The sequence below is a fragment of the Taudactylus pleione genome, unplaced genomic scaffold (genome assembly GCF_031769625.1).
Source record: "Taudactylus pleione unplaced genomic scaffold, aTauple2 ptg000251l, whole genome shotgun sequence".
NCBI classification, from domain to species: Eukaryota; Metazoa; Chordata; class Amphibia; order Anura; family Myobatrachidae; genus Taudactylus; species Taudactylus pleione.
This window is the reverse complement of record NW_028284653.1, coordinates 5,056,793-5,082,782: the sequence shown is the minus strand read 5'-3', so window position 1 is coordinate 5,082,782 and position 25,990 is coordinate 5,056,793. Positions and strand designations below refer to the sequence as shown.

General features: G+C 43.1%; 1 protein-coding gene across 2 annotated transcripts in view; it reads right to left on the bottom strand.

Annotated features, from left to right (window-relative positions):
• Nucleotides 1-25,990, bottom strand: part of LAMB4 (laminin subunit beta 4) — a 269,670-nt gene that overhangs the window by 124,506 nt on the left and 119,174 nt on the right. For both annotated transcript variants that reach the window (XM_088480192.1, XM_088480193.1), the window contains 3 exons: nt 8,858-9,037; nt 8,558-8,667; nt 1,536-1,615 (listed from right to left, as the gene is read on the bottom strand). In XM_088480192.1, the coding sequence (XP_088336318.1) occupies nt 1,536-1,615; nt 8,558-8,667; nt 8,858-9,037 (370 nt within the window). The remainder of the gene's footprint in view (nt 1-1,535; nt 1,616-8,557; nt 8,668-8,857; nt 9,038-25,990) is intronic.

Sequence of the window (25,990 nt, the reverse complement as noted above, 5' to 3'; positions counted from 1 at the left end):
GAGGCGCTGCTGGATCCACCACTTCCGGTCACGCGCAGCGGGGGTTAGCCGCAGGGAGATGTGCTGCTGGAGGTCAGGGCACCACGGTCAGCAGAGTGGCAGGCACTCTAGGGACTAGAGAGATGGACAGTAGACACAGAGGAGCCCAGAAGTAAATGCTCCCGATGGACACCACGAGAAATTGGGCCACCGGACACCTTCCCAAATCGAGGCCCCGGCTTCAGCTGCAGGAACAGATTGCAACCTGCAAGGACTCCACGAACATGAACACCAGGTAAATGTAGCTGGGGAGGGGGATACAGCCCTGGGTAGGGGGATATAGTGGGAATTTAAGGACGCCAGCTGGGAGCTTCAGGAAAGCATGACTGTCTCCGATGCCCGCCAGGCCATGCCGCCCAGGAATACGGATTTCAATTTGGGGTCTCATAGCTATATAGCTTCAAGAGGCTTGTTAGAGACAAATTTATAACTAGCTCTCTAACAAATTATGTGGTTAAAATATATTCCTTTCTATATAATTAAATTTGCGTGAACTCACCTGAAAGGAATAAGATTTTCTAACAAAGATACTGGCTAAATGTAATAGAGTACGAGTTCTAAAAAGGTGCGAGATTAGCTCTAAAGTCACACATTTTCAAAACTCGTACATGTAATAGGGCACGAGAACAAGCAAACTTTCATGTTTCTCACATTTTCAATACTTACATACTGCAAACTCGCATCGAGATGTATTCCCATGTAAAAAACATACAACTCCAACAATGTAATAGGGTGCGAATTACTAAAAAGAACTCACAAAATAATAGACCTGCTTCAGACTAGCGAGTTTAGCCTGAGCAGCAGTGTCTATAGCAGAAGCCTACATAGATTAGTGAGATCCGTGTAGGCTTCTGTGTGTAAAAAGCATTTAAAGTTTCAAAATAAAAAAATTATGTGGGGTTCCCCCCCAAAAGCACAACCAGCACCTGCCAACCAGTTCCCATAAAGATTTTCGGAATACTCATCAGGTTTGCCCTTGTGACCACTCTGAATTAGTCTGCAGTTACCTTCATTTGTTTTTGTGCTATACGTCCTCTCTATGTGAACTCATCAGCTCTTTTAACCTCCATTATCATCTCTATGCTGATGATACTCAGATCTACCTTTCCTCCCCTTACCTCTTCCCCTCTTGCCATTACTTCCGGGAGAGTAGTACAAGATAATGACTTGAAACAAAAGTAAAGTTGGTCCTGCACAAATCAGCTTACAATCTAATGGGTTTGAGGAAAAATGTATACATATGTTAGCTGAATAACAAACCTATGTAGCTGCTGGTGAGTGAATGGGATGTGGCTAAAAGTTCAATTCATGACCTATTCTGAAAGGGTTTATATACCTGGCCCGAGGACTATAGGCTGTATAATCTCTCTGTTAAAATTATCTATTTATTACAGATGCCCTCCATTCCATAGCTCAATGGAGATAATACAGTCCTATTTGTTTCTCTAAGGGTAGCTGCTGTACATTTTGGAAGTAAATAAAAATAGTATACTTACACACTACTGTGTGCACCTCCAATATCACAGTTGCATGCAGAACAAGCATACAGGCTGTTCCCAAGGCCCCAGTAACTAGGCTAAAAGGTAACAAAAAAGATATTTATTGTTATGTAGATATGAACAGGACACAGGCATTGCAATGGCATGTTAAACCCAAAATGGATATATTAATTTATGCATGACTGTAAAATACATTAAAATAGGATTTTTGTTCAACTTACCATTTAATCCTTTTCTCTTCAGCAGGCTGGGGAACACTGGACCATGGGATTGTAGGTTGGGGCTGGAGCTGTCACTTAAATTAAACTGTAGCTTTAAAAAGTAAGCTCCTCCCCCCTGCAATCCCACAATGCCAGTACTTCTTTAAAAGAGTCTGGAGAGGAGTAGCAGGAACCCCGTGAAACTGTTAGAACAACCAAACTGACCAGTAAGGAAAAAATACAGTCAAGAACCAAAATCTTACACGACTGAGTGTGAGGGGGCATAGCAGTGTTCCTCAGCCTGCTTAAGAGAAAAGGATTCAATGGTAAGTTGACCAAAAATCCTAATTTTCTCTTGCAGCAAGGCTTAGGAACACTGGACCATGGGATGTTCAAAAGCCACCCCCAGGGGAGGGAACACTCAGGCTGCCTTAAAGGAAAACATTACGCCCATAGTGGGTGCCATCAGAGGCAAAAAACCTGAAACATAAAAAACTTATCAAACGTGCAGGCACTGACATCTGGTCTGGTGGTGGACGCCCCGCATCAGAATAGGCTTGATTAATGGCCGAGAGGATCCCATGTGCAAGGATCTGCTGAGCAGCTAGCCATCTACGTTCCCACATGTCATAAACAACCTGCAGAGAACAGTGCGGCATACAAAAATATGACATGTCCAAGGAAATCTGTAGAGCTCAGCCCAACTAGCAGAGCCAGATCATCCTAGTCCCGGGAAGTCGCAGAAGGAGGAAGACTGGAAGGACAATATTCTGTGTAAATACAAGGCTGAAGCAAGTGTCGGCTGGAACATAAGACCAGCTTCCAAGCAACAAACTGAAGATCCATTGAATGTAACAACGTCAATGGAGCCTATGTGAAAGCCGATAATACTAGATTAAAATTCCATGGCTCCACCTGCGGATAAAATGGTGGAAAAATATGCAGCACACCTTGTAGAAATGGTTTGGACCCTTGGAAAAAGAGCCAGATGCTGCTGGAAGAAAATGAAAGGGCCAAAGCCTGTATTATCACAAAATGAAGTCGTCAACTGGCCTCCAAACCCTCCAGAAGGAAGGTCAAGAAACTTGAGAGGCAAAAACACATAACATTTACACCACAAGAGGTAAAGTTCCCAAACCCGGAGGTAAGAGCGAGATTGAAACGGAGTCTGATCTCGCAGCCTAGTACAGACCACAAGAGAGAAAAAAACCTGCAAAGTTCTCATTCTCAGACATAGAAGCCCCGTCACACAAACCAACCAAGGAAAGTGTCCTTGTAGAAATGGAACAAGTTGCAGCAGGTCTGGTCGAAGTGTAAGACACCACTCTGGACCTACCGAACTTGGGAGAACATCTACGTACCATAACTAGTGTAACCAGCCTGGAGCCACTAGGATTACCCTCACTCAGGAAGCCTCAATGCCCCTGGAGACCTGAGGGATCAGTGGGGATGGCATAAACAGATGTTCTGGATGAACAATTCCACGGAACAGTCAAGTCAGCCACTTGCGGTAGCAGATGGATACCCAGATACCATACCAAACTGTAGAGTCTCATAAACAGGCCAAGAGGCCCTGAGATCCCCATGCAGAAGGATTCTCACTGGAATGGTAGGAAGACCCCTGGAAGGAGAGACCACTATTCTAGGAGAAACGTGGTTCTGATGAGTAAGTCCACTGTGCAATTTAACACTATCGGTAAGACCACTGCTGAGAGAGACTGAACCAAAGTCTCCACCCTGGAAGACTTCAACATTGCTGCTGCGCTCTTGTACCTGCCCGAAGACGTACATATGCCACCACCAGGTCGGTGTCCAACCAACTGCCATGAGGACAGACAGGGCCCCCAATAGAGCAAGAATGAAGGCATAGAACTCAAGCCCATTGAACAGCTGAACCTTTTGTGGATGGTGACCCAAGGCCATGGAGCTGAAAAGCAATTACACGGCACCTCAGAGCAGGAGACTAGCGGCCATGGTCACAATGAAAGCAAATCCAGAAGGTCAAAGGATTGGACCTGAAAGCAAACAATGGAAACCTTCCACCAATGGAGAGTGATGGGTGCTGTTAGAAGAAAGGGAACTAAGACGGGAGGGATGCCGAGCATTCCTGTCCAGTTTGGCGAATTACCCACTGGGACTCCCGTGAGGAGAACCTAGTCCCCTGAATGGTCCCTAATTGGAGACCAACATGCTCAACAACTGAATGATCCACAAGGTTGACGGATGAGGAATCGACCAAACCTTTGACAAATGTTGGCAGGGTCCGTTCACTGTCCACCGTAAAAAAAACACCCTTGAGAGAGGTATCGGAGGCCACCCCCAGAACTAAAGGCGCAGCCAAAGAAGAAGGGAGACCTTGTAAAGTCGGAATACAGCACAGATTTGAAAGTACTTGAAACAAGCAACCAAGGAAGGTCTGTAATTTTGAAGCCGAGGTATCCTTCACAAGTTGACCGCCGAAGAGGGCCAAAGTATGATCCATTCTGTGTGCACAATGAGTGGCAGCAACGACCGTATTATGTTGCAAAACCATGGAACTGGGGCTCTAATGGTGGTCGACTACCCACTGGAGAAGCATAACGACCCGCCCAAAACGGAACCTGAAGACACATGTTCCAGACGTCTAGCGAGCATTTGTTTGCCCCTGTTCTGTGTGTCCCCGATTGGAGATAGTTTCTGCAAACTGAACTACCCCTTCTTTGGTGCTCAAGGCACGAAGAGACAAGAACTGCCCAAATGAGCCACTCGGCATTCAAAATAGGAAGGAGATAGAACCCCAGCTTCCATACCTATGGCGGTAGTGGAGCAAAAACATGCCAGCTGAGAGGAGTGCAATGAGAGCACAGGCCAATGTCACGGCGTTCACCACTTCCTGGGGAAAAGAGGTGGGAAAACACAATAAACAATGCCCTGGTGGCAGACATCCGAGGTCCCAGATGGAACCATAGCAAAAGATGCCAAGTTCTCAGTTGTCTGAAAACATCACTTAACGGTCACTGAACTGGAGCTACCGCCCTACCACTTGCAAGCAAACTGGGTAGAGAGAGACACTTTGTTAGGCCCTAGGCTTCCTTGGACCAGTGTCCCCAGAATGGAGAGTGTTACTAAAACTGCCCCCGGAAATCGAACCCATGTCAGGGAAGAATCGACATTCTAAAATGCACCACCACGAAAGAGGAGCGAAAACCTGGAAATACGGACCCAAAATAAGGACAGCCCCCAACAGAAAAGTGCTTTTCCGAATGGTGAGGATTATCCAGTTTTGGCCAAAAGAGAACGTCCTTATTCAACCAATGAAACTGTAAGGAACACCCTGTTAATGAAGGCCTTAGCGAAGCGCAGAGCCACAAGGTCCATCAAGTCAAACCGGACGTAGCTGAAGCCTGGAAGCAACCTGTGCCCCGTCTTGCGTGGCCTCCCACACAGAGCCTGCCACAAATGTCCCCCCAATTCAGCAGGGAATCCCAGGGCAAATCACTGTAAAGCCCCCAGATGAAATCATTAGCAGAAGAGACCACATCTTATGCCACCCATGTTGTGGCCCGACAAGGCAGGATAAAGACACTAGAAATTATCAAAACAGACCTGAGACAACCCTCCCAGGTCTAGCAAGCATATCCCTGACAGAGGCTGAGCCCTGGACAGGAAGGGCGTGTGGTGTTTTAAACGGCTACCGCAGCATTTACCGTAGGAGGTGTTTCCACTTGGATACTCAATCTGCATTTGAATCCGGCATCTCCAAATCCTCCCTGAGGAAACCGGAGAGATACGCCAATGGGAAAGTAGCGACTTTCCATCGCCAATGCTTGGACAGACCCCCTAGAGAGTGGTGCAGAGCCACAATGAATCGAAAAGGACAGTAGATTCTCATCCTTTGGGACTGCGCAAAGCCACATAAGTTTCTGCATATGCGAAACATCAAATGAGGCCCTGGAAACTGGAATATGCCTCCAAGACAACCCTCCACCTGCGCCGCGCACAGCAGGGGATTCCTGAAAAAGTGCACCAGAAAACTGATAGTTGACACAAATGCTGCCTGTCAGCATGCACACACCCCCTGTTCCGTGGGATGGGAGCCACCACAACAAACCCTGCAAAATTGCGGTCACCATCCTCGACCACACCCTCTTTCCCAGCACCCTCTAAAAGGGCAACTACGTGCGCTGCTACCTGGGCCCAGGTGGTCTCTCTGGAGATCAGAGTGCTGCGGGGGTCACTGCGATGTGCACACCCCCGCGTCGGGCCGCTGACAAAAGCAGCCGTCATACTCAGACTGTGCCGCTGCTACAAGCAGCATACAGGTACCTATTGAAGCACCTAAAGAAGACTGGCATTGTGGGATTGCAGGGTGGAGGAGCTTACTTATTAAGGCTACAGTTTAATTTAAGTGCCAGCTCCAGCCCCAACCTACAATCCCATGGTCCAGTGTTCCCCAGTCTTGCTGCAAGACATGGGTTATTTGTGAGCATTGAAGAGTACAATTCCCCAGTCCAAATGTTTTATGATATAGCATAATGCTCATTTACATAAATGTATTTTTATATGCAGTAACACATGTTTGTTAGAAAATAATGTTGGCATCTGCAATGTTTGCAGTGACTGACTGGAAGCTTTGGGAAAATCAAGAGGAACATGCTAAAAGCAGAAATACACACATTTTTTATCCAAAAAAATTAATTCTCCGCTATACATATAATGGTATAAACTTGTAATCTTCTTGTTGTACTTCTGGGAATAAATTATATTTCTCCAGGTGCACTTACAGTATAGACCCATGTAATAAAAATGTCCATGCATTCTAGATGATCATTATGCTCAGGGGCGTATCTGTAATGGGTGCAGTGCACACTGGCCTTTAAGGGGGTCCAACCAGCATACCCAGCAAATCAGGTTTCCTTGTTCCCCACTGTACAATACAATAAATTGTGGCAGTGTGTACTGTTTGGCTGGACCATAATGAGGTGATTCACTGCTATATGCTTCATCAAGCCACCGAAGCAGTGAAGTGAGATGGTCTACTGTCCTGCGAGAGAGATCCCCAAAATTTGGGAGACTTTTTGGAATATAGAGTACTCTACTGCATTTTCTCCACGATGTTCAATAACTGAGGTTTCTTTCTTTACCAAAAAGGATGCCCATACTTAGTCTGTGCATATGCATTACCATCTTGTCACTGTGTTTGAGCACCACAATCGCACATGACTGTGTACTCTGTGGGGGATCCTGTGAGATTCTGCTGCCAGTGCCTACATACAGTACATGACCAGCTGGTTTGCTGTATGCTCCACTCCATCTCTGCTAGCCATCTGTGTATCAATGAGTATGGCTGTATTATATATATACACTACAAATAAGCCAACGCAGCTGGTTAAGTCTATCCTGCTTATGTGCTCCAATAGTTCTACACATCGCCATTCCAGCAGAATCAGAGTGATAGGAAATTAGACCAAAGGAAAGCAGGTAAGTTGTGTGTGCCATGAGTGAGTGAGCTGTGAGCTGGGCGGTATGTGTTGTGAAGGAGAAAGTGTGTGTTCTGAGGGGGGATGTGAAGGGAATAGTGTGTGATGGAAGGGGGGCAGTGAGGTGGTCAGTGCGTGTGCTGTGTGGGGTCAGTGCATGCTGTAATAGGGAGAGCACTGTGTCTGCCCCCAGAGTGCTGTAAACAGGGGTGTGATGAGAGACCACACCACCTTCTAGCAAGACTCTTTTCAGGGTGCATCTTCAGTGCACACACAAATGTCCCTTCTGCATCCTCACTGATGTTGGTTGGTATGCAATATCCCCCCATTCCCCATTCATGGTGCCCCCTCTTGTTATCTTTTTATGGATCCACCCCTGTGGGAAGCTATGCACTCTGGGCCTGATTCTGAGTCAGAGGCAAGACCAAAAGTTGACGCATGCCATGACTTTGTCAGCAGGCTGCACATGAGCCAAAGCAAGCAAATGCAAACTACACATGTGCTGCATCATGCATACACATCTTCATGCAAGATACATAAGCCTGGCTACTTCTCTCCATTTCCGCAAGGCAACTGTGTTGTGGCATGGAACAGATCCATCTCAGGGAAGTGTCATGGGTGTGTAGCCAGACTTCTGTACTTGTTTGAGGTGCATGGATAGAGATGGGATACCTGTTTCAGATGGGTCTTTTACATCCAGCAAGGGGTAGGTGTGAGTACTGATAATAATGATTACAGCTGTGGCTGCAGATGGCAGAATAGTGGGCAGAGCGACCATGTGCATGAATATGGATGGATATTTGCATAGATGAAAAGATACTACTCATTATACTCATTAGCATAAGGTAGCACGTCTGGCTGCCATGGATATCTGCACTTGTGGCTGCTTTGCGTCTGACTCAGAATCAGATTAACAGTATACTACAAAGTGCCAATAAATAAAGTACAGACATTTATTCTTGCTACTTTATGTGTATAGTTTATGTTTAATCACTTTCTCTATTTAACCCTTTTAGTAACATATTGATAAAAAAAAGCATTATGTTAAACATAATTATGGCTAAACACTGCAACTTATATGGTTTCTATAGTATAATTATGTTTAAATGTTATTATTGTTAATGAGAATAAATCTGTAAGTAAGTATGATGGTACCATTTTTCCCAAATGCTGTGTATATATTGTTATATAAATAGCTTTTACATATTATTGGAAGGTTAGCAAGTACCCAGCATATCTTGTGTATAGTGCCACCCTCCGGTACAAAGCTCACTGTCTCCTTCCTGCTGTGGCCGTTAGGACATATCAATAATAAAGACAAATGGAATTGAATACAGTACAGTATATTGCTCATACTTACAAAACATTCATCACAGTATTGACCTGTCGCAAGACTCTGACATTGGCACTGCCCAGTGAAAGCATCGCAAACTGAGGAGGGCAGAGTTCCAAAGGGGTTGCAGCTACAGTCTGAAATAAGAGCACACCAGAATCATTATTTATTATTTGCTTGGGCACTGCAATTGGCAAATGCATCATTCACAACTTTCTAATTTGTTAACAGTTAATAAAGAGTGTAATTTAATGTAACTGGACTCTGAATTCTTTATATTTTATTTTACTGCTATTTTATGTTTGAGGGATTACAAGCTTTACTTACATTGACAGCCCACGGGATCAGTGGCACTCAGTCCAAAATAGCCAGGTTTACATTGATCACAGCGGATTCCTTCTACATTTTCTTTGCATAAGCATGTCCCAGCAATTATCCCCAATCTGTGGTCGGAGTGACACTGACATAATCCATTACCTTGGGTTCCATCCGGATCACAGTCACAGGCTACAAGAAATGAGCAGAAAACAATATAACAGATGAACTTAGATACATAATATTATTAATTGATATTTTTTTCTTAAAATGGTTTTAAAATGATATTTTATGTATACAAACAGGAAAAATAGAAAGGGTTTATGCAGAGTGGGATATACTCAAGTTTCTGTGGCATATCCCAGAAAGTAGGCATGCGCCCATGCAGAGTTGTGTGATTCAGCCACCTGCACCTGGGGAAGAAGGATGGTGGGAATTGGCGTTCTAATGTAGGCAGAGATTACACTTATCTTTTGCATCTACTATAGGGCAGATCTGGGGTTACCACCTTTTCATTTTCAGATTCCCATTATCAGGACATGGGGGTTATTTGGATCGATGCAGGAACGATTTTGTTAAACTGAAAGGCAGCAGATTTAATGGGAGTATTTGGATACATGGGATAAAACAAATATATAAATACTGTAACAAAAGTGCAAGGGTGAACTGAGGATAGATATCTGGCTTAGAAATAAAGTCCAATTGCTGTGGAACTGAGAAACAAGTTTCTGATAATAAAGAAATCCAATTGATGTGAAGCTGAGAAGCAGGTGTCTTGTAATGAAACAAATCCAATTTATGTGAAGCAGAGAAACAGGTGTCTGGTAATGAACTGACATAGAAACAATAGAGGTTTACTGAGGATCAGAGGTCTATAAACTGCAGTGGGTTCTGAGTGCGTGAGGGTGGTCAGTCACAAGTGGAGGATGAGACGTGGGGTAAAGCTGATAGGTGCAGGAATCCTGGGAACTGCCTGGAATGCTGACAGGAAGCAAGTGAGACACTGCTGAGACTGCAATATACCAAGGCTAAGGAGCACAGAGAACTCTCACACAGCAAGGCTGAGAACACATTGCATTGGCAACTAGAGGGTGTGCTGAACACCCTTAAGTACCATGGAAATGTGCAAGATAGGCTGCTGAGAGTCACAAGCAGAATCTCCAACCTGATTGGCCCATTCAGGTCACATGCCCAAAACCAAGATGGTGGTGCCCAGCAGTCTGCAGCACGGAGAAGCTGTATCAGCATGGCCCGTTCCCCCGGGACCTCCTCACTCACCTCGCACCAACCTCCAGGAACCAGCACCCCCACCGGTAGGACTGCGCCAGAGCACTTGCACAGACAGAGACCGTGAGCCAGCAAGTAAGGATGCTCTGGTCATGACACCCAGACAGGACGGTTGCCAGGGCATGAGAAAAACTACAGTAGAGTTAAACCATTTCATTTGTAAGAGCCCCCTCATGCATCTTACTGTATATGCATGTCATATACAGTCAGAAGGGTTTGGCTCACCTTTTCAGAACTTTCTTTACTTGACATCACCTCTTTGGTGTCTAGGTAAAACTTTGTCTTGCAATAAAGTTCTAGACTCTACAGAGATAACTTCATTTTGCTACTTGAGGTGTATGTATACTGTAAGTAATCACAATATGACTGTTGCTGACTTGGATGGAAATTAGACAGATGTATTGTACTCCCATGAGTTGAGCCCAGTCCCAATCTGTATGCTTGGATTTGGTACTAGTCATCATTGTCGTCAGTGCACACTTGCACTCTTATATACTCGCTAAAGATACACCTGGAAACAGGCATATTTACTCTTATGTCCAATTCAGCATAGCTAATAGTTACATTGACACATCCTCAATGATTTTAGCCTATGTGAGAAAGTCCAGTTATGCTTCTTCAGTTGTAAGTGAAGATGTGACCATTCTGTTTTGCCTTTTAAATTATTGCCACTTCACATCTCGTGGCTAAATTGCCGAAAACTTACAGGTACCTGAATCTCACTGGCTATTACATTTATCCCATAGAAGATGATCTAGGAGTACACAGTGCTGCAAAGGTCAAGAGTGTCCAGAAAAAGAGGCAGTGAAGTGAAGGAGGATGAAAATGGAGAATTAACCATTGAACGTATCTGGGTATTGATTATTTTAGTTAAGGCAGTCTTATAGGAATGTAGACGGAAGATGGTAAGGTGGTTATACAAAATCCACTCAATTAGTTTGTAAAAAAAGGGGAGGAGACAAGTTGCTGGAGAGAAAGGTAGGATTGAGAGATGGTTTATTGAGGATGGAAGAGATGAGTGCATAATTTAAGACAACAGGGAAAATGACAGTGTAGAATCACAGGTTGGTTAAATAAGCTTGGAACAGGCAAATGTTTAGGGGGCAGAGAAGATGGGAAGAAGAGATGAGTATGAAGATCTCAGTAACGAGTGTCAGGATTCAGCCTGGGATCGACTGTTACTTACCACAGTGCCGGATTCCCCTGACTAGCAAGTGCGGTCAGACGTCAGGTGCAGCAGTGGGTGACATGCTGAGTATTCCCCCCAGGGCTCAGGTGACTTCCACATGATCCATATTGGAGTTCCCGCGGCGGTGGTCATGGGCGCAGCCTTGTTGTCTATCACCTGATTGTTCTCTTGTCCAATGGCAGCCTTGTCAGTTCTCAGCTGACTCTCTCTTCCAATGGACAGCTACCTTAGGGTATATAGCTGGACTCAAGGAAGCAGGAAGTTGCCTGTTCGACTCTTGTCTACACCTAGAAGCTGCTGTTACTAGCATCATTCCAGGCTCCACGCTAAATGCTTCCAGTGACTATCTCCAGTGATATACTTTAGCACTAATCTGCGTGCTGATCTCCAGTGATGTACTTCAGTGCTATTCTTGTGTACTGATCTCCAGTGATATACTTCAGTGCTATTCCTGTGTGCTGATCTCCAGTTATATACTTCAGTGCTACTCTGCGAACATTCTCCTGTGATTCTCTGCAGGACTATTTCTCAGTGAGATTCCACAGTTTTAATAACCAGTGTTATTCTTCAATGATAATCACCAGTGCAAATCACCAGCATTACTCTTCAGTGATATTCACCAATACAAATCACCAGTGTCTTACTCCAGTGTGTATACTCAGTACATCATCCATGTACTAAATTTCAAGTATTCTTCTGCAGTGCTTCACCCGTGTCTGGATCACCAGTGTGTCTACTGTCTGGATCACCAGTGTGTGTACTCAGTACGTCATCCGAGTTTTACCTTTAGCATTCTACTCCAGTGGATCCTCTGTGTGTTCGCCTCCTGTCTATCCTCTGAGTCATTCTCCAGTGTATCCTCTTCATGACATTTTCAGTGACATTCTCTATGTGACACTTTCAGTGATATTCTCTATGTGATACTTTTCAGTGACATTCTCTATGTGATACTTTTCAGTGACATTCTGTACGTGATACTTCTTAGTGACATTTCCCTATGTGACACACTTCAGTAATATTCAATGATATTCTCTCCCGTGTTACCTGTTCTCTACCGATACTCCCTAGTTTCTACCACTACCTACACTCTCCAGTGTTTTCCTGCTGCCTACCCATCGAGTTCCCTCGACTCTCAGTCTCCGGATCTCGCTATTAAGTTGTGACATCAGTCCACAGACTAAAGATCATGAAAGTCAGACCTTGACACTGAGGAGTAAGAACTGATTTTTTGGTAGAGATAGAGGTGGTATTGAGTAGGGTGCGGGATCTAGTGGGGGAGATTTATTGTTGGATGGTGTCGATTTTGACTTTGAAGTAGATGGCAAAGTGTTGTGCAGAGAGGGAAGAGTGGAGAATAAGAGGATTGGGAACAGAAGTGAATTCAAGGTGGCTAAGAGATGATGTGAGCTAAGTGATATTAAAGACTTAAAGTAGATTGTCTTGGAAAGGAGAGGGCAGTATAATAATTATATATATATGTTATTTTAGTTTTCCCACACATGGAATCTTCAAATATTGAAGAGCTAAGGACACATTACACAAAGTCCAAGGCTCACAGGCGGGCTGTTGAATTTTGTAGACTTGTATTTCCAATTAGACTGTTCACTTTCTCTTCACCTACTATTTAACTGTATAATTCTTACTGTACTATAATTTGTTTAACATAATTGTAGCAAACACTCACTTAGGAAGAATTCTATTCATAGTGATTGCTGCCGGACATCACAAGTAATTATTAGCAAACATACTGGTCATGAAGCACCTTAGCGCACCGGTTTGCTATGAATTGAATACCTCCTTTAGAAAAAACGCACACTAAATGCTAGCTATGCACATTACATTAGGCTTGAACCCTGCGCTGACTTAGAGCAACATGTTATTGCTTATGGTTTACTGAAAGTGCCAATGTTTTCATTAGCTAAGAGATATAAAGCTAATTTATTTTTAAAGGCAAAACCAACCTGGTTTTTACTTAAAATAATGTCCTTAAAAAATGTCAACTTTATACAGTATATTGCGGCTAAAGTGGTGAACCACTCAGCAACTATACTATAGGCTATTACATTTGGCCCTCAATTTGGAATCTTCACAGAAATCATTCTTGTATGGAAAAGGACTGGATAGAATTCAAGGCTCAGAAAAGTTCCCATTAACAGTATTAGACAAGACTCAAAGAAGATTATCTGCTCTGAGTTCATGTAAAATTTAAGTTATTTGATTTGGAATAGTTAATTTCTACACTGCTCCATGAAATTAGATTCACCAGTGTGGCTACCCTGTTCTCCGCAAGGAATGATATCACTACACTAAACGCCTTCCCTAAGTTACATCAAGATCGTGGATCCAAAGCTGGTTTTGCACTGTTCTGCAGATGTTTTACACTTTGTAAATAACCTAAACTTTACATAATAACACAAATGTTGTACTAAGCTATATTACCTTCTCTTTTAGGTATATGGTAGATGAAAACATGCTGAGTAAATCTAACTCAAGAACAAGGTTGGGTATTATCAGCTTTAGGGGCCTGATTCAGACCCGCTCGCAAGTGGGTCGATGTTGGCCCAGTGCGCATGCGCACGACGGAGCCGGCTCCGTTGTGCACATGCGTGAGACCCGAATAGCGACGGGCAAACGGTTGCTCCGGGTCTCATACCAAAGGGGGCGTGCTGTCGATGTTGAGTGACAGCACGCCCCCTTTGGTGGGCGTGCCGGGGGCGTGGCTGCCCAGACAGAGGCGTTCCCATGGGAATGCCTACCATCTGGGGCTGGCCCCACTGACATCACAAGTGATGTCAGTGGGAGTCCTTTCTGCTCTGTTTGAGCCGAACTCAATCTAGGGCTTGCGGCAACGAGACTACCACAAGGGTCTACCACTACCACAAGGGTCTCATCGCAAGCCCAATGGTTGCGATGGTCTTGATCATCGTGACCATCTTCCTGGCCGCTCGCTATAGCTGTGGGTGGTCACCCACAGCTATAGCGAGCGGCCAGGAGGCCGCTCTAAAAATCAAGAAAGACGGCCCTGATTCAGAGCGAGCGCTCTGTCAGAGCGTCCGGCTCTGAATCAGGGCCTATTTATCAAGACGGTTTTTACATAAAATTGTGAAGTAACTGCAGTTTCTGTGTAATTTTATGTAGTGTACCTATGTACTAATAGCACAATGCAGGAGATTTCGGTGAAATCTCCATCAAAGTGCTAATTAACACTGCAGATTGCAGTCCCCATTATTATAACTGGGTACTACGATCTGACTAAAGCAAAGCTTTTCGGAATTTAGCCACGCTAGTTTACACCATCTTCAGATAGTGTAAGCTACTGTAAGCCTATGGGGGCTCCAGGGGCAGGAGAGCAGAGCTGGTTCTAGGCATAGGCAAACTGAGCAAATGCCTAGGGCATTGGTAATGCCTCGGGGCATTCCATGGCTCTGCATTTCTGCCGCCACCATTACCGCGATTGGAGCTCACGTCCGATCAGGCAGCTGTCGAAGCTGGATAATTGGCTGATACAAAGATCAGTTTAAAATTAGAACGGAGCGACGCCATCTTGCGAATGGCCACAAGACTCCATCTTGAAAATGAGATCTGCACGGCGCCATTTTGTGAATGGCCACCCAGCGCCATTTTAGCTAAACTCACACTTAAGTACATACGGCGATGCATAATACCCCACATACGAATGCTGTTTATTAGTTTCATGCGTACGCATCTTCCTCAGGTTAAAAGTCCTTACTACATAAATACCGTTAGTCACTTACCATGATGAACTCTAACTAGCGTCCTTTCCCAAACCCCTAACACTTACACACTGCACACTTACATAAAAGGTTCCATAGCTTCAAAGTGTAATATTCAAGGTTTATTCATTTATTACTAATGTTGTGAAATAAAGACTATATGGCATCTAAGGTTTAGTACATGATAAGCGGACCATGTTTGGTGTTGTACTGATCTACTCTGTCTCAACAGCTTTCCGATGCCATCGGTGAGAAGATCGCAACATGCGTCCGCAACTTATGGATTGTAGAGAGTTAAAACACTAAAATGTACTATGTAATATTAGCAGCTTAGATTTGCATGCAGCAGGAAAAAAGAGACAAAAGGCTGTTGGAGGCTGACCTGTGTCCATTTGAATTGACCTGTTAAATGTCCTATAACAGAAGCACCGTGACGGAGAACCAATGGAATCATGCCAAACTTGCCTATTGTATTGCCTATCCCTGTAAAAGTATAAATGTGCAATCTCTGACCCCAATTGGGAGTCTTCTTGCTGATACTGTTGACGGAGGTTTCTTATTGATGCCGGTATCTGGTCCCAGAGCACGTGCGTATGTAACAACTGTACCTTGGGTCTGTATGATTTATTTTAGCTAAATTGTCTTTAGATTACAGCATGTAACCTACTGTTTTTATGTTGAATAATAACCTTTTGTGTGTTGGAAACACATTTCAAAGTCTGAAGGCATTTATTTACAGTATGACTGCGTACGCAAATAGCGATAATTCTAGAAGGTATAGGCAGGATTTAGGAGGTATAGGCAGGATTTAGAAGGTATAGGCAGGATCGTATAGAGGTTTAAATCCAGTATCGATAGTTGGGGGCTCGCAGTGTTAATCACGCAACCGGTCTGTAAAACTCGGTATCGAACTCTCAGCAAAAGGGTGGAGGCACCTGGCAGGAGAACACATTGTGCAATCGGAATCTGTTACTACTGTTGTTGCTGAGAGTGCGCTACCTGTTACTGTGACTTTAGGAGCGCTGATTGAGAATCCAGGGACGGGGGAGGAAAAAGTTTGTTTTCCTTCATCGATATTTTTTATGTATTTTGTTTTGTGTGTGTAACAAAGGGGAAGTCACATTATTGTGTACGCAGCTAAGTTGTAATATAGCGTAAGCGTCATAATACGGTTGTGTAGTATTCGCATTATTGTGTATGCGACTAGTCGCACAATAGCGTATACATATTTCCGGTCTTGCTGCCACATGTTTTAAACAAAGCCATTGAGATTACATTATCATTTGTTGCCAATAACTGGGTTAACGTGTATTTTTCTGTGCAGGAAAAAAGTGTGTAACTGTGAGTATTTGTTTAGCATGTAACACGGGTCCTAAATGTTAAGGGTATCATAGGATCCTTAAGTGCTAGGCATAACAAGCGGCCTAGTAACTCGGTAGCAGCTTACCGTTTACTTTACACAAGGCAGGTGTATCGGTTGTTATTTTTGTTAGGGTTCATCTCTCAGTGTGATTACAGTATTCAGTAATCGTTTAGGTTTATTTGAGCACTGTAATTGAACCGCATAGTCTTGGGCTAAACTGTGATTGTGAACTGGTGAGAAGGTGGATGAAATCAACTGGAAAACAAATGGTATTTATTGCCCCCTAGCAGTTGAAAGTAGTCAAAAAGGGATTTCTGCGTGGGAGCAGCTTTTCTTCCATAGGTGAGTGGAGGCGTCTAGAGGTCTTCCATAAGGTTTGTGGATACGCCCTTTTTCAAAGATGTCGACAGTTAAGTGAAAGTATCTTGACTGTCTTTCACCAGTTTAAATCTTTATTTATTTATCTTTATTGAAAAACGTAGGGATTGTCCCAGGATGGGAGCCACGCAAGCAGTAGAGATGTTAGACAATGATGTGCTGCCAATGGAAAAGCCGCTTGGATCGGCACACCGCATTATGCATGCTAAGTACACTGTTTATTCAATTAGGTACTGTGATGTATGGTTTAAGATGACGATAAAGAGTGTTAGACTGTATCCCAGAATTGGTAGCTTTGATAAGGATGTATTGAACAATGTCCGAGATCACATCAGCCTGGTGCATTCTCGAGTGAAAAAGGTAAAATATAACGAATGTTTAAAATTATGGCAGCATGAAGGGGATGTGTGGCTTAAAGGTGTGCAAGCGATGCAAACTAGCGTCGCGAGCACGTTACCAGAAGGTACACCCGCAGCGCTACATTGCAATGCTTGCGAGCCGTGAAATGGCGTGCACGTGCAGTAAGTAAGCATTATGGAATGTATTGACAATGGTTCACGTGCACCACCGCTGCCCTATGTTGACAGTGGTGCAGGTACAGATGTTGAAAAAAAAACCACAAAAATGTAACAAGTATTTTGTACCTTCTCTTAAGTAACCATAAGGAAAATGTTTATGATGTGGATGAAGAGCCTATTGTTATATCTGCCATTTCCCATGCTGTACACATGTTAGATGCTCCACCAGGACAATCACAAGTGGTGCTGCCATCTCCATCAGTGATAGTACAGGAAGTGTTAACATCCACTGCACCCATAGAGGAAGTTGTTAACCCTATATGTTGCAGTAACAGACTAAACCCCCAGCCAGGTAATAAGGTCAAAAGTAGCAGTGCGGCCAGTCTGCATCCTATAAGGACAATAACTGTTCCGAATGAGAATGCGGATGCGAACGGTGTAGTGCCCACAAGGGAAGTAGCAATGCATTGTCCTTGGACAAGAGCAGAGCTAAATTCCATAATGAATGATTTCCCCAATCCCAAAAAGGAATTAGCCAAATGTCAAAGATTTTTGAAAAATTTGGGTAGTTCTCATGAGCCAACCAATAAAAATTGGCAAGTGGTGTTAAGGGCTTTGCTTCCAAGCAATACCGACATGACAAAATGTATCACCGATTGTGTATTGGATGGAGATGTTCCCGTAACAGATGAAATTAACCAAGGTAACATTTCCCGCATTGTAACTCAATTAGGTGTTTATTTTCCAGTAGTAGTTAACTGGAGCAAAATTTTCACCATAAAACAAAAAAAACAGAGTGAATATGCAGAAGAGTATTGTAACTGGGCTCTGAAGGCTATCACCCAGTACACTGGGTTAGAAGATATTAAAGATAGCACTCACCACAGGGGAATGATTGTCACCGTATTCATGGATGGTCTTAAAGAGAACCTAAAGACCTGGGTTCAGACCTCACAACTGGCTGGAGGGGAGTCACAATAGATACCCTCATAGAATCTGCCATAGAACATGACAAAAACATCTCTAAAAAGAGAGAAACCCAGAGCGAGAAACTAATGGCTGTTAGTATCAAAGCTCTAGAAGGAATGACTGTAACATCATGCCCTCACAAATCCCACTCAGCCACAAACACAACCCTATCCCACTTATCATACACAGCCACAAAATATCTTCAGCCACCATATTACCCTCAAAATCTTTATTTTCATCCACAATCTTTCCCTACTGCTCCAACCATACAACAGCAATTCTTCCCAGAGTTACATAGACAGCCCCAGTATCTTCTCTCAGGCCTTACACGACTGTTTACAATCCTTTTAACCTGCCAATGGATCTGTTCTAATACAATATGTAGATAATTTATTGCTATGTTCTGATTCGTTTATGTCATGTTTAAATGATACTAAACTTTTGTTGCTTCATCTCTCACAAACAGGACACAAGGTTGCTAAGGACAAACTACAGCCATGCCAGTCCAGAGTTATATACTTGAGACATTGCCTAACCCATGGATTAAGACATCTGACTATTGATCAAACCCAAGCCATACAAAACATGACACTGCCACGCAACCAGCACCAAATCTGTACCTTTTTGTATTGTACAGAAGCTGATGGGCACGCAACAGGTGTCCTAACACACAAAAAAAACACATGGTGATGCCAGTAGGCCAGTAGCATACCACAGTGCACAATTGGACACTGTGGCAAGATCACTCCCAACATGTTTAACAAGTGTAGCAGTAACTGCTCTATTGGTGAGTAAAAGTGGGGATGTGGTATTGGGCCATGATATGATTATCTATACTCCCCATGCTGTATCTGCCCTGCTGAACTCTGCCCAAACCAGACACGTCTCTTCAGCTAGGTCCACTAAGTAGGAACTAGCTCTAACAGCATCTGCAAACATCACTGTTGAACAATGCAGTATGTTAAAACCAGCAACTTATTTACCATATGTACAACGTGATGCACGAAGGGTGGAGGGAGATGAGTGGCTGGCGGGAAGTGAGTTCAGTGGGCATATTGATGCACATGATTGTATGGATTATCTGAACCAGACCCTTACTGCACGACCTGACATACACACTTTTAGAGAAATTGACATTTATTTTTTTTACACGGACGGGAGTTATAATAGACAAACTAGCACCTACAGAGTTGTAAATGACGAGGACATCATAAAAGGTAACCCCTTGTCCAGGGCATGTGTAAGTTGATGGGTAATAAAATTATGGCAGAGACTGGACTGGGGTAACCAGAAGCATTACTGTAAGTCCTTCACAGTATCAGGACAACTCCTAGACCTCCTCTTAACTTGTCCCCCTTTGAAATTCTGTTTGGTAGACAATCTCATTTAATTATAAGTCCGCAGGAAGATTTAAAAGGTAACAATGAGGTAACTGTAAAGTATCTTATATCAATGAGTAAACAGTTGAAACAGCAACATCAGAAACTGAAATTGTTGTTACATGATATGCCTGAAACTAACTGTCATGATGTTGAACCTGGAGAACATGTTATGATCAAAAATTTCTTGCATTCAGGTTGTTCTACTGATTGTTGGGAAGGTCCATATCAGGTGTTGCTGATGAGTACCACATCTTTGAAGGTGGCTGAGAGAGATACCTGGGTCCATTCCACTCACTGCAAAAAGGTCAACCAACCGGTGGAGAAACAAGGCGGAGACAAGGCCGATAACATGGACCTGTCGATCGTGAGCTTGTTTCGGGGGGATTAAAAGGTTGTAGTGAGATACCTGAGCTAAAGAAATTTGCAGGTCCTTGCTGCGGCAATGGACTGGTCTTCTGTGTTCATTTTTATATTCTCTTCCAGAGTTTCCATCATCCTGGTTTGTTCAGGGATATCTGGTTTTTGTGATGGGGGACCGATAGAGGAGATGAGAGCTGATGGCAGTGATGATGGAGTGGAGTCAAGAGGAGGAGTACTATGCCAATCAGGGGAGTGTCTGACCAATCTTAGTAAAGTCATTGTTAAGAGATCTGTAATGTATGAAACTTGGGGACAGTGTGAAGGTTTATCGTCTGAAGATTCCTGTGTTTGTGAACTTTGTGGGTCCCTAGTTGATGAGAAATGTATCCAATGGTGCCAGCCTAAATATAATCCATACTGGGGTGGGTATCCTTTAGAGCAGGGGTCTTCAAACTTGGCCCTCCAGATGCTGTGGAACTACACATCCCAGCATGCACTGCACATAGTTTTAGCATGCTGTTATATCAAAAAGGTGGCAGTGCATGCTGGGATGTGTAGTTCCACAGTAGCTGGAGGGCCAAGTTTGAAGACCCCTGCTTTACAGGATTATCATAGCATGGTAGGCAAATTTTTAAATCAGACTGATTGTTGGGTGTGCTCACATGTGCCACAAGGACAGCATAATGTAGGGTTGGTGCCATTTCTGCTGAATATTACGGAAATTTTAGAATTGCAAAATGGGAAAATGTTGGATGGAAAATTCCTCTCATCCAAACCGCCTCATTTCAAACTCCACCAATTCCAAGTAGATAGATCACTTTTGTGTTTAAACATAACCAACCCCAATAAACCAGGGAGTTGGGAAGTGACGGGGAATAACCAGACGATGACCTTCTCACTGAGAGCTGATAATGAGCCTATGAATTATGATCTGTTACGCACAATTAGATCTAATGGGAGACACTGTAGGTATCGGTATACACTTAGTGATACCAAAGAAATGGTTGGTAGAATACCAGAAAGGTACTGTGCTAAGGTTATACAACCAGAAACATGTATTCGCCAGATGAGAGAACCTGAGATAGGATTATTTGTGAGGAAAATGTGTTTAACGATAATGATGCATACTATTCCTTATGTTCTCCCTGATGATGTATATTTTATACGTGGAAGGAAAGCGTATAAGTGTCTCTCTTAGAGTTCTGAGGGTTTGTGTTACCTGGGAAGAGTAATACCAGAGGTTATGACCCTCACACATGTTGGAATGCTTGGTATTCATAAAAACACACCATCACCATATCTTCACACGCAGTGTGAACACAGAGGCAAAAGAAATATGATACCTGGTGATGTGCATAAAGCCACAAAGTTAATTAGTGAGACAACTGGCATTCAAGTTTTAGTAGCACTGGATCCCACCAGGATCGCTCAGGATACACTAAGTTTTAGATATATCCAAGATCTTGCTAAATTGATAGATAATATCACCGAGATGTATGATGATACATTCAGGTATACAGGAAGGGAGCTGCAAGCGTACAAGAAAGAATTGGTGCAACACAGACTAGTGTTAAATTATTTAACAGCTGTCACTGGAGGGATTTGTGTAACTTTGGCCACCCAATTTGGAGTAAAGTGTTGCACTTATGTCACAAATGATACCAGCGACCCCAAAGAGGTGATAACCAGAAGATGGATGAAATTCTGCAGCTAAAATGGGAATTTCAGAAGAACCATAATGCTTCAGTGGCTGAAGTAGAGGAGAAGGTAGAGGAATGGGTTTCATGGTTGAACCCAGTGAAATGGTTCTCAGGCCTAGGAGATTGGGTCCAGGAAATGATCGCAAGCATAGGTAAACTCCTGATCCTCATACTGGTTGTCATCATAGTAATTGGCATATGTGTCAAGTGTGTTCCTACTGTGTTGAAGTGTGGAAAATGTAAAAATAAGATAAACCGGAAGAACGGAATTATGATGGTGGTCAGTAGTGACAATATGAATACTGAGGTAAATGTAGAACTGCATTACAACCCTGAACTAGGAAATATCATCGTATAATGTATTATGTTTAGACATGCATAAAATGTATTATTAAAATGTTAATTTAAAACACCCCAAATAATGTAAGTCCCTATCTCCCCCTCAAGACTTCCTTTATAGGATAGGTGCATCCCCACATCTTTCCCATGATCCTCCGGGATCTGCGGTGTGCGTATAAGGGTAGTTTTATGTCCCCTCCTAGAGACACATTATTGATGGATTAAGAACCACCTTGTGCCATCCCATAATATAACATTAAAATTATATGTCATAAAGTAAGCCTAAATTAATTTTAAGACCAGTGTATGATAGCATGTTGGTTGCTATCAAAGGGTGGACTGTCGAAGCCGGATAATTGGCTGAGACAAGGATCAGTTTAACATTAGATCGGAGCGACGCCATCTTGCGAATGGCCACAAGACTCCATCTTGAAAATGAGATCTGCACGATGCCATTTTGCGAATGGCCACCCAGCGCCATTTTAGCTAAGCTCACACTTAAGTACGTACGGCGATGCTATTATTAGCATCGTGCGAACGCATATCTCATCAAACCTCATATAAACATTAGCGACTGCATAATACCCCGCGTATGAACGCTGTTTATTAGTTTCATGCGTACGCATCTTCCCAAGGTTAAAAGTCCTTACTACATAAATAGTCACTTACCATGATGAATTCTAACTAATGTCCTTTTCCAAACCCCTAACACTTACACACTGCACACTTACATAAAAGGTTCCATAGCTTCAAAGTGTAATATTCAAGGTTTATTCATTTATTACTAATGTTGTGAAATAAAGACTATTTGGTATCTAAGGTTTAGTACATGATAAGCGGACCATGTTTGGTGTTGTACTGATCTACTCTGTCTCAACAGCTTTCCGGTGCCATTGGTGAGAAGATCGCAACATGCGTCCGCAATTTATGGATTGTAGAGAGTTAAAACACTAAAATGTACTATGTAATATTAGCAGCTTAGATTTGCATGCAGTGGGATAAATGAGACAAAAGGCTGTTGAAGGCTGACCTGTGTCCATTTGAATTGACCTGTTAAATGTCCTATAACAGAAGCACGTGACAGAGAACCAATGGAATCATGCCAAACTTGCCTATTGTATTACCTATCCCTGTAAAAGTATAAATGTGCAATCTCTGACCCCAATTGGGAGTCTTCTTGCTGATACTGTTGACGGAGGTTTCTTATTGATGCCGGTATCTGGTCCCAGAGCACGTGCGTATGTAACAACTGTACCTTGGGTCTGTATGATTTATTTTAGCTAAATTGTCTTTAGATCACAGCATGTAACCTACTGTTTTTATGTTGAATAATAACCTTTTGTGTATTGGAAACACATTTCAAAGTCTGAAGGCATTTATTTACTGTATGACTGCGTACGCAAATAGCGATAATTCTAGAAGGTATAGGCAGGATTTAGGAGGTATAGGCAGGATTTAGAAGGTATAGGCAGGATCGTATAGAGGTTTAAATCCAGTATCGATACAGCTCAGTAGTCAGACAGAATGAGCTTCTGAACAGAAGCTCATTCTGACTACAGGGGACAAGGAAAATGGCTGCAGCTGCAGGAGGGCATACTGCGCATGTCCACTCCTCCCGTGGTCCTTAGTGGAGTAGAGCCGTGAGTGTTATGGCTCTGCCTCAGCATTTGCCACCCACCGCCAAGCACCCATCAGACCAGGGCACTTCAGTGCAGCACAGCCCCAAAGTCAGCATAGTCCCAGCGACTCCCACACCAGCCATGCTGACTAGAGACCACCTACAGTAACAAGAGTCAGTCTTCTCATGGTAAGTTAGCTTAAGATGCACTTACTAGGCAGAGAGGGGTGCAGGCTATATATATATATATATATATATGTGTAATATATATGTATTTATATTAGGGATGTGCAGGCTCGGATAGGTTCGAGTTTGCACGCCGAGTTCGGATTTTTCCCTCCAAAAAAACGGAACTCAGAAAGAGGCTAAACGTCATCTTGCATGGACAAACATCATCATTCCTGGACTTTTGTCCAGGAATGATGATGTTTGTCCATGCAAGATGACGTTTAGCCTCTTTCTGAGTTCCGTTTTTTTGGAGGGAAAAATCCGAACTCGGCGTGCAAACTTGAACCTATCCGAGCCTGCACATCCCTAATTTATATATATATATATATATATATATATATACATACATGTATATACATGTATCTAGGTATATATATATATATATATACACACTGTATATACATGTATACATGTGTATATGTGTATATATACATATGTATGTATATATATATATATATATATATATACATACACAATCCATAGATGAGCAGCACTCCCTTGAATAATATGAAACAAATGGCCGGTGCCCTCCTAGGTATCCCATCAACGAGGATTCAACATAGCAAAAACATGGACGGCGGCACTCAGCCCAATAAATACCAGTACACAGCTGGATGAAAGACTTCAACGTTTCGAGACTTTAATGCGTCTCGTCATCAGGATACAGAAAAACACATACAGGAACACTGACCTTAAATAACCACCACCAACACTGCGTGTGTCTCAATCAGCGGACATCCAGACAGGCACTAAAAAATTACGTCATATCCGGAAGTCACGCTGTCATGGTAACAAAAAATAAACAAGAACATAAATACATACAAAATGTCCAATATGCACTAAAATCATGCGCCAACAGACAGATATCATAAAGGCAAACCATGTCATGATTAACAGTAAGAGCATCATACACAACAATGCAGTCCCAAACTTTCATTTAAACCCAGAGGGGAAAGAGTTCCCAAGCGATGGATCCATCCTGCCTCACAGCGCAACAGTTTGCCACCCCTATCGCCTCTGCATATAGAGTCGGGTATATGATCTATAAGGATAAATCGTAAGGTAGAAAGCCCGTGTGCCATATTCAAAAAATGCCTGGCCACAGGCTGGTCGCTACGACCACTTTCAAGGGCAGCTTTGATGGCAGACCGATGGATAGCCATCCATTCCCTAATAGTTCGCTCGGTCTTTCCCACATAACTTAGTGCGCAAGGAAAGTTATGAGGTATATCACAAATTTCGTGAGACACGTAAGTCTATATTTAATAGCCAAATGCTTGCTACTGAGAGTATGTCTGAAAGTACTGCCTGTATTCATATACCGACACGTAAGGCAGTTCAGACACTTAAAACAACCTGGTTTGAGGGACAAAAAAGTAGATGTAATATTTTGTTTAATACCAATATGCAATATCGGTTTGCATAATCATATCCCTAATGTTTCGACCCCTGGAATAACAGGGCACTTTGTTATACCAAAAGGCCACAGATTGTAATACACTGTTGCACGCCACTAGTTGCCACCCTAAATCATGTAAGTACGGTCTTCCGTATTCCCAGTTCATTCGTGCTATACGTATTTGTAGCAGTAAAGAACAGGCTGAGGTACATCCTCTCAGTGGCAAGCATTTGGCTATTAAATATAGACTTACGTGTCTCATGAAATTTGTGATATACCTCATAACTTGTCCTTGCGGACTAAGTTATGTGGGAAAGACCGAGCAAACTATTAGGGAATGGATGGCTATCCATCGGTCTGCCATCAAAGCTGCCCTTGAAAGTGGTCATAGCGACCAGCCTGTGGCCAGGCATTTTTTGAATATGGGACACGGGCTTTCTACCTTACGATTTATCCTTATAGATCATATACCCGACTCTATATGCAGAGGCGATAGGTGTGGCAAACTGTTGCGCTGTGAGGCAGGATGGATCCATCGCTTGGGAACTCTTTCCCCTCAGGGTTTAAATGAAAGTTTGGGACTGCATTGTTGTGTATGATGCTCTTACTGTTAATCATGATACGGTTTGCCTTTATGATATCTGTCTGTTGGCGCATGATTTTAGTGCATATTGGACATTT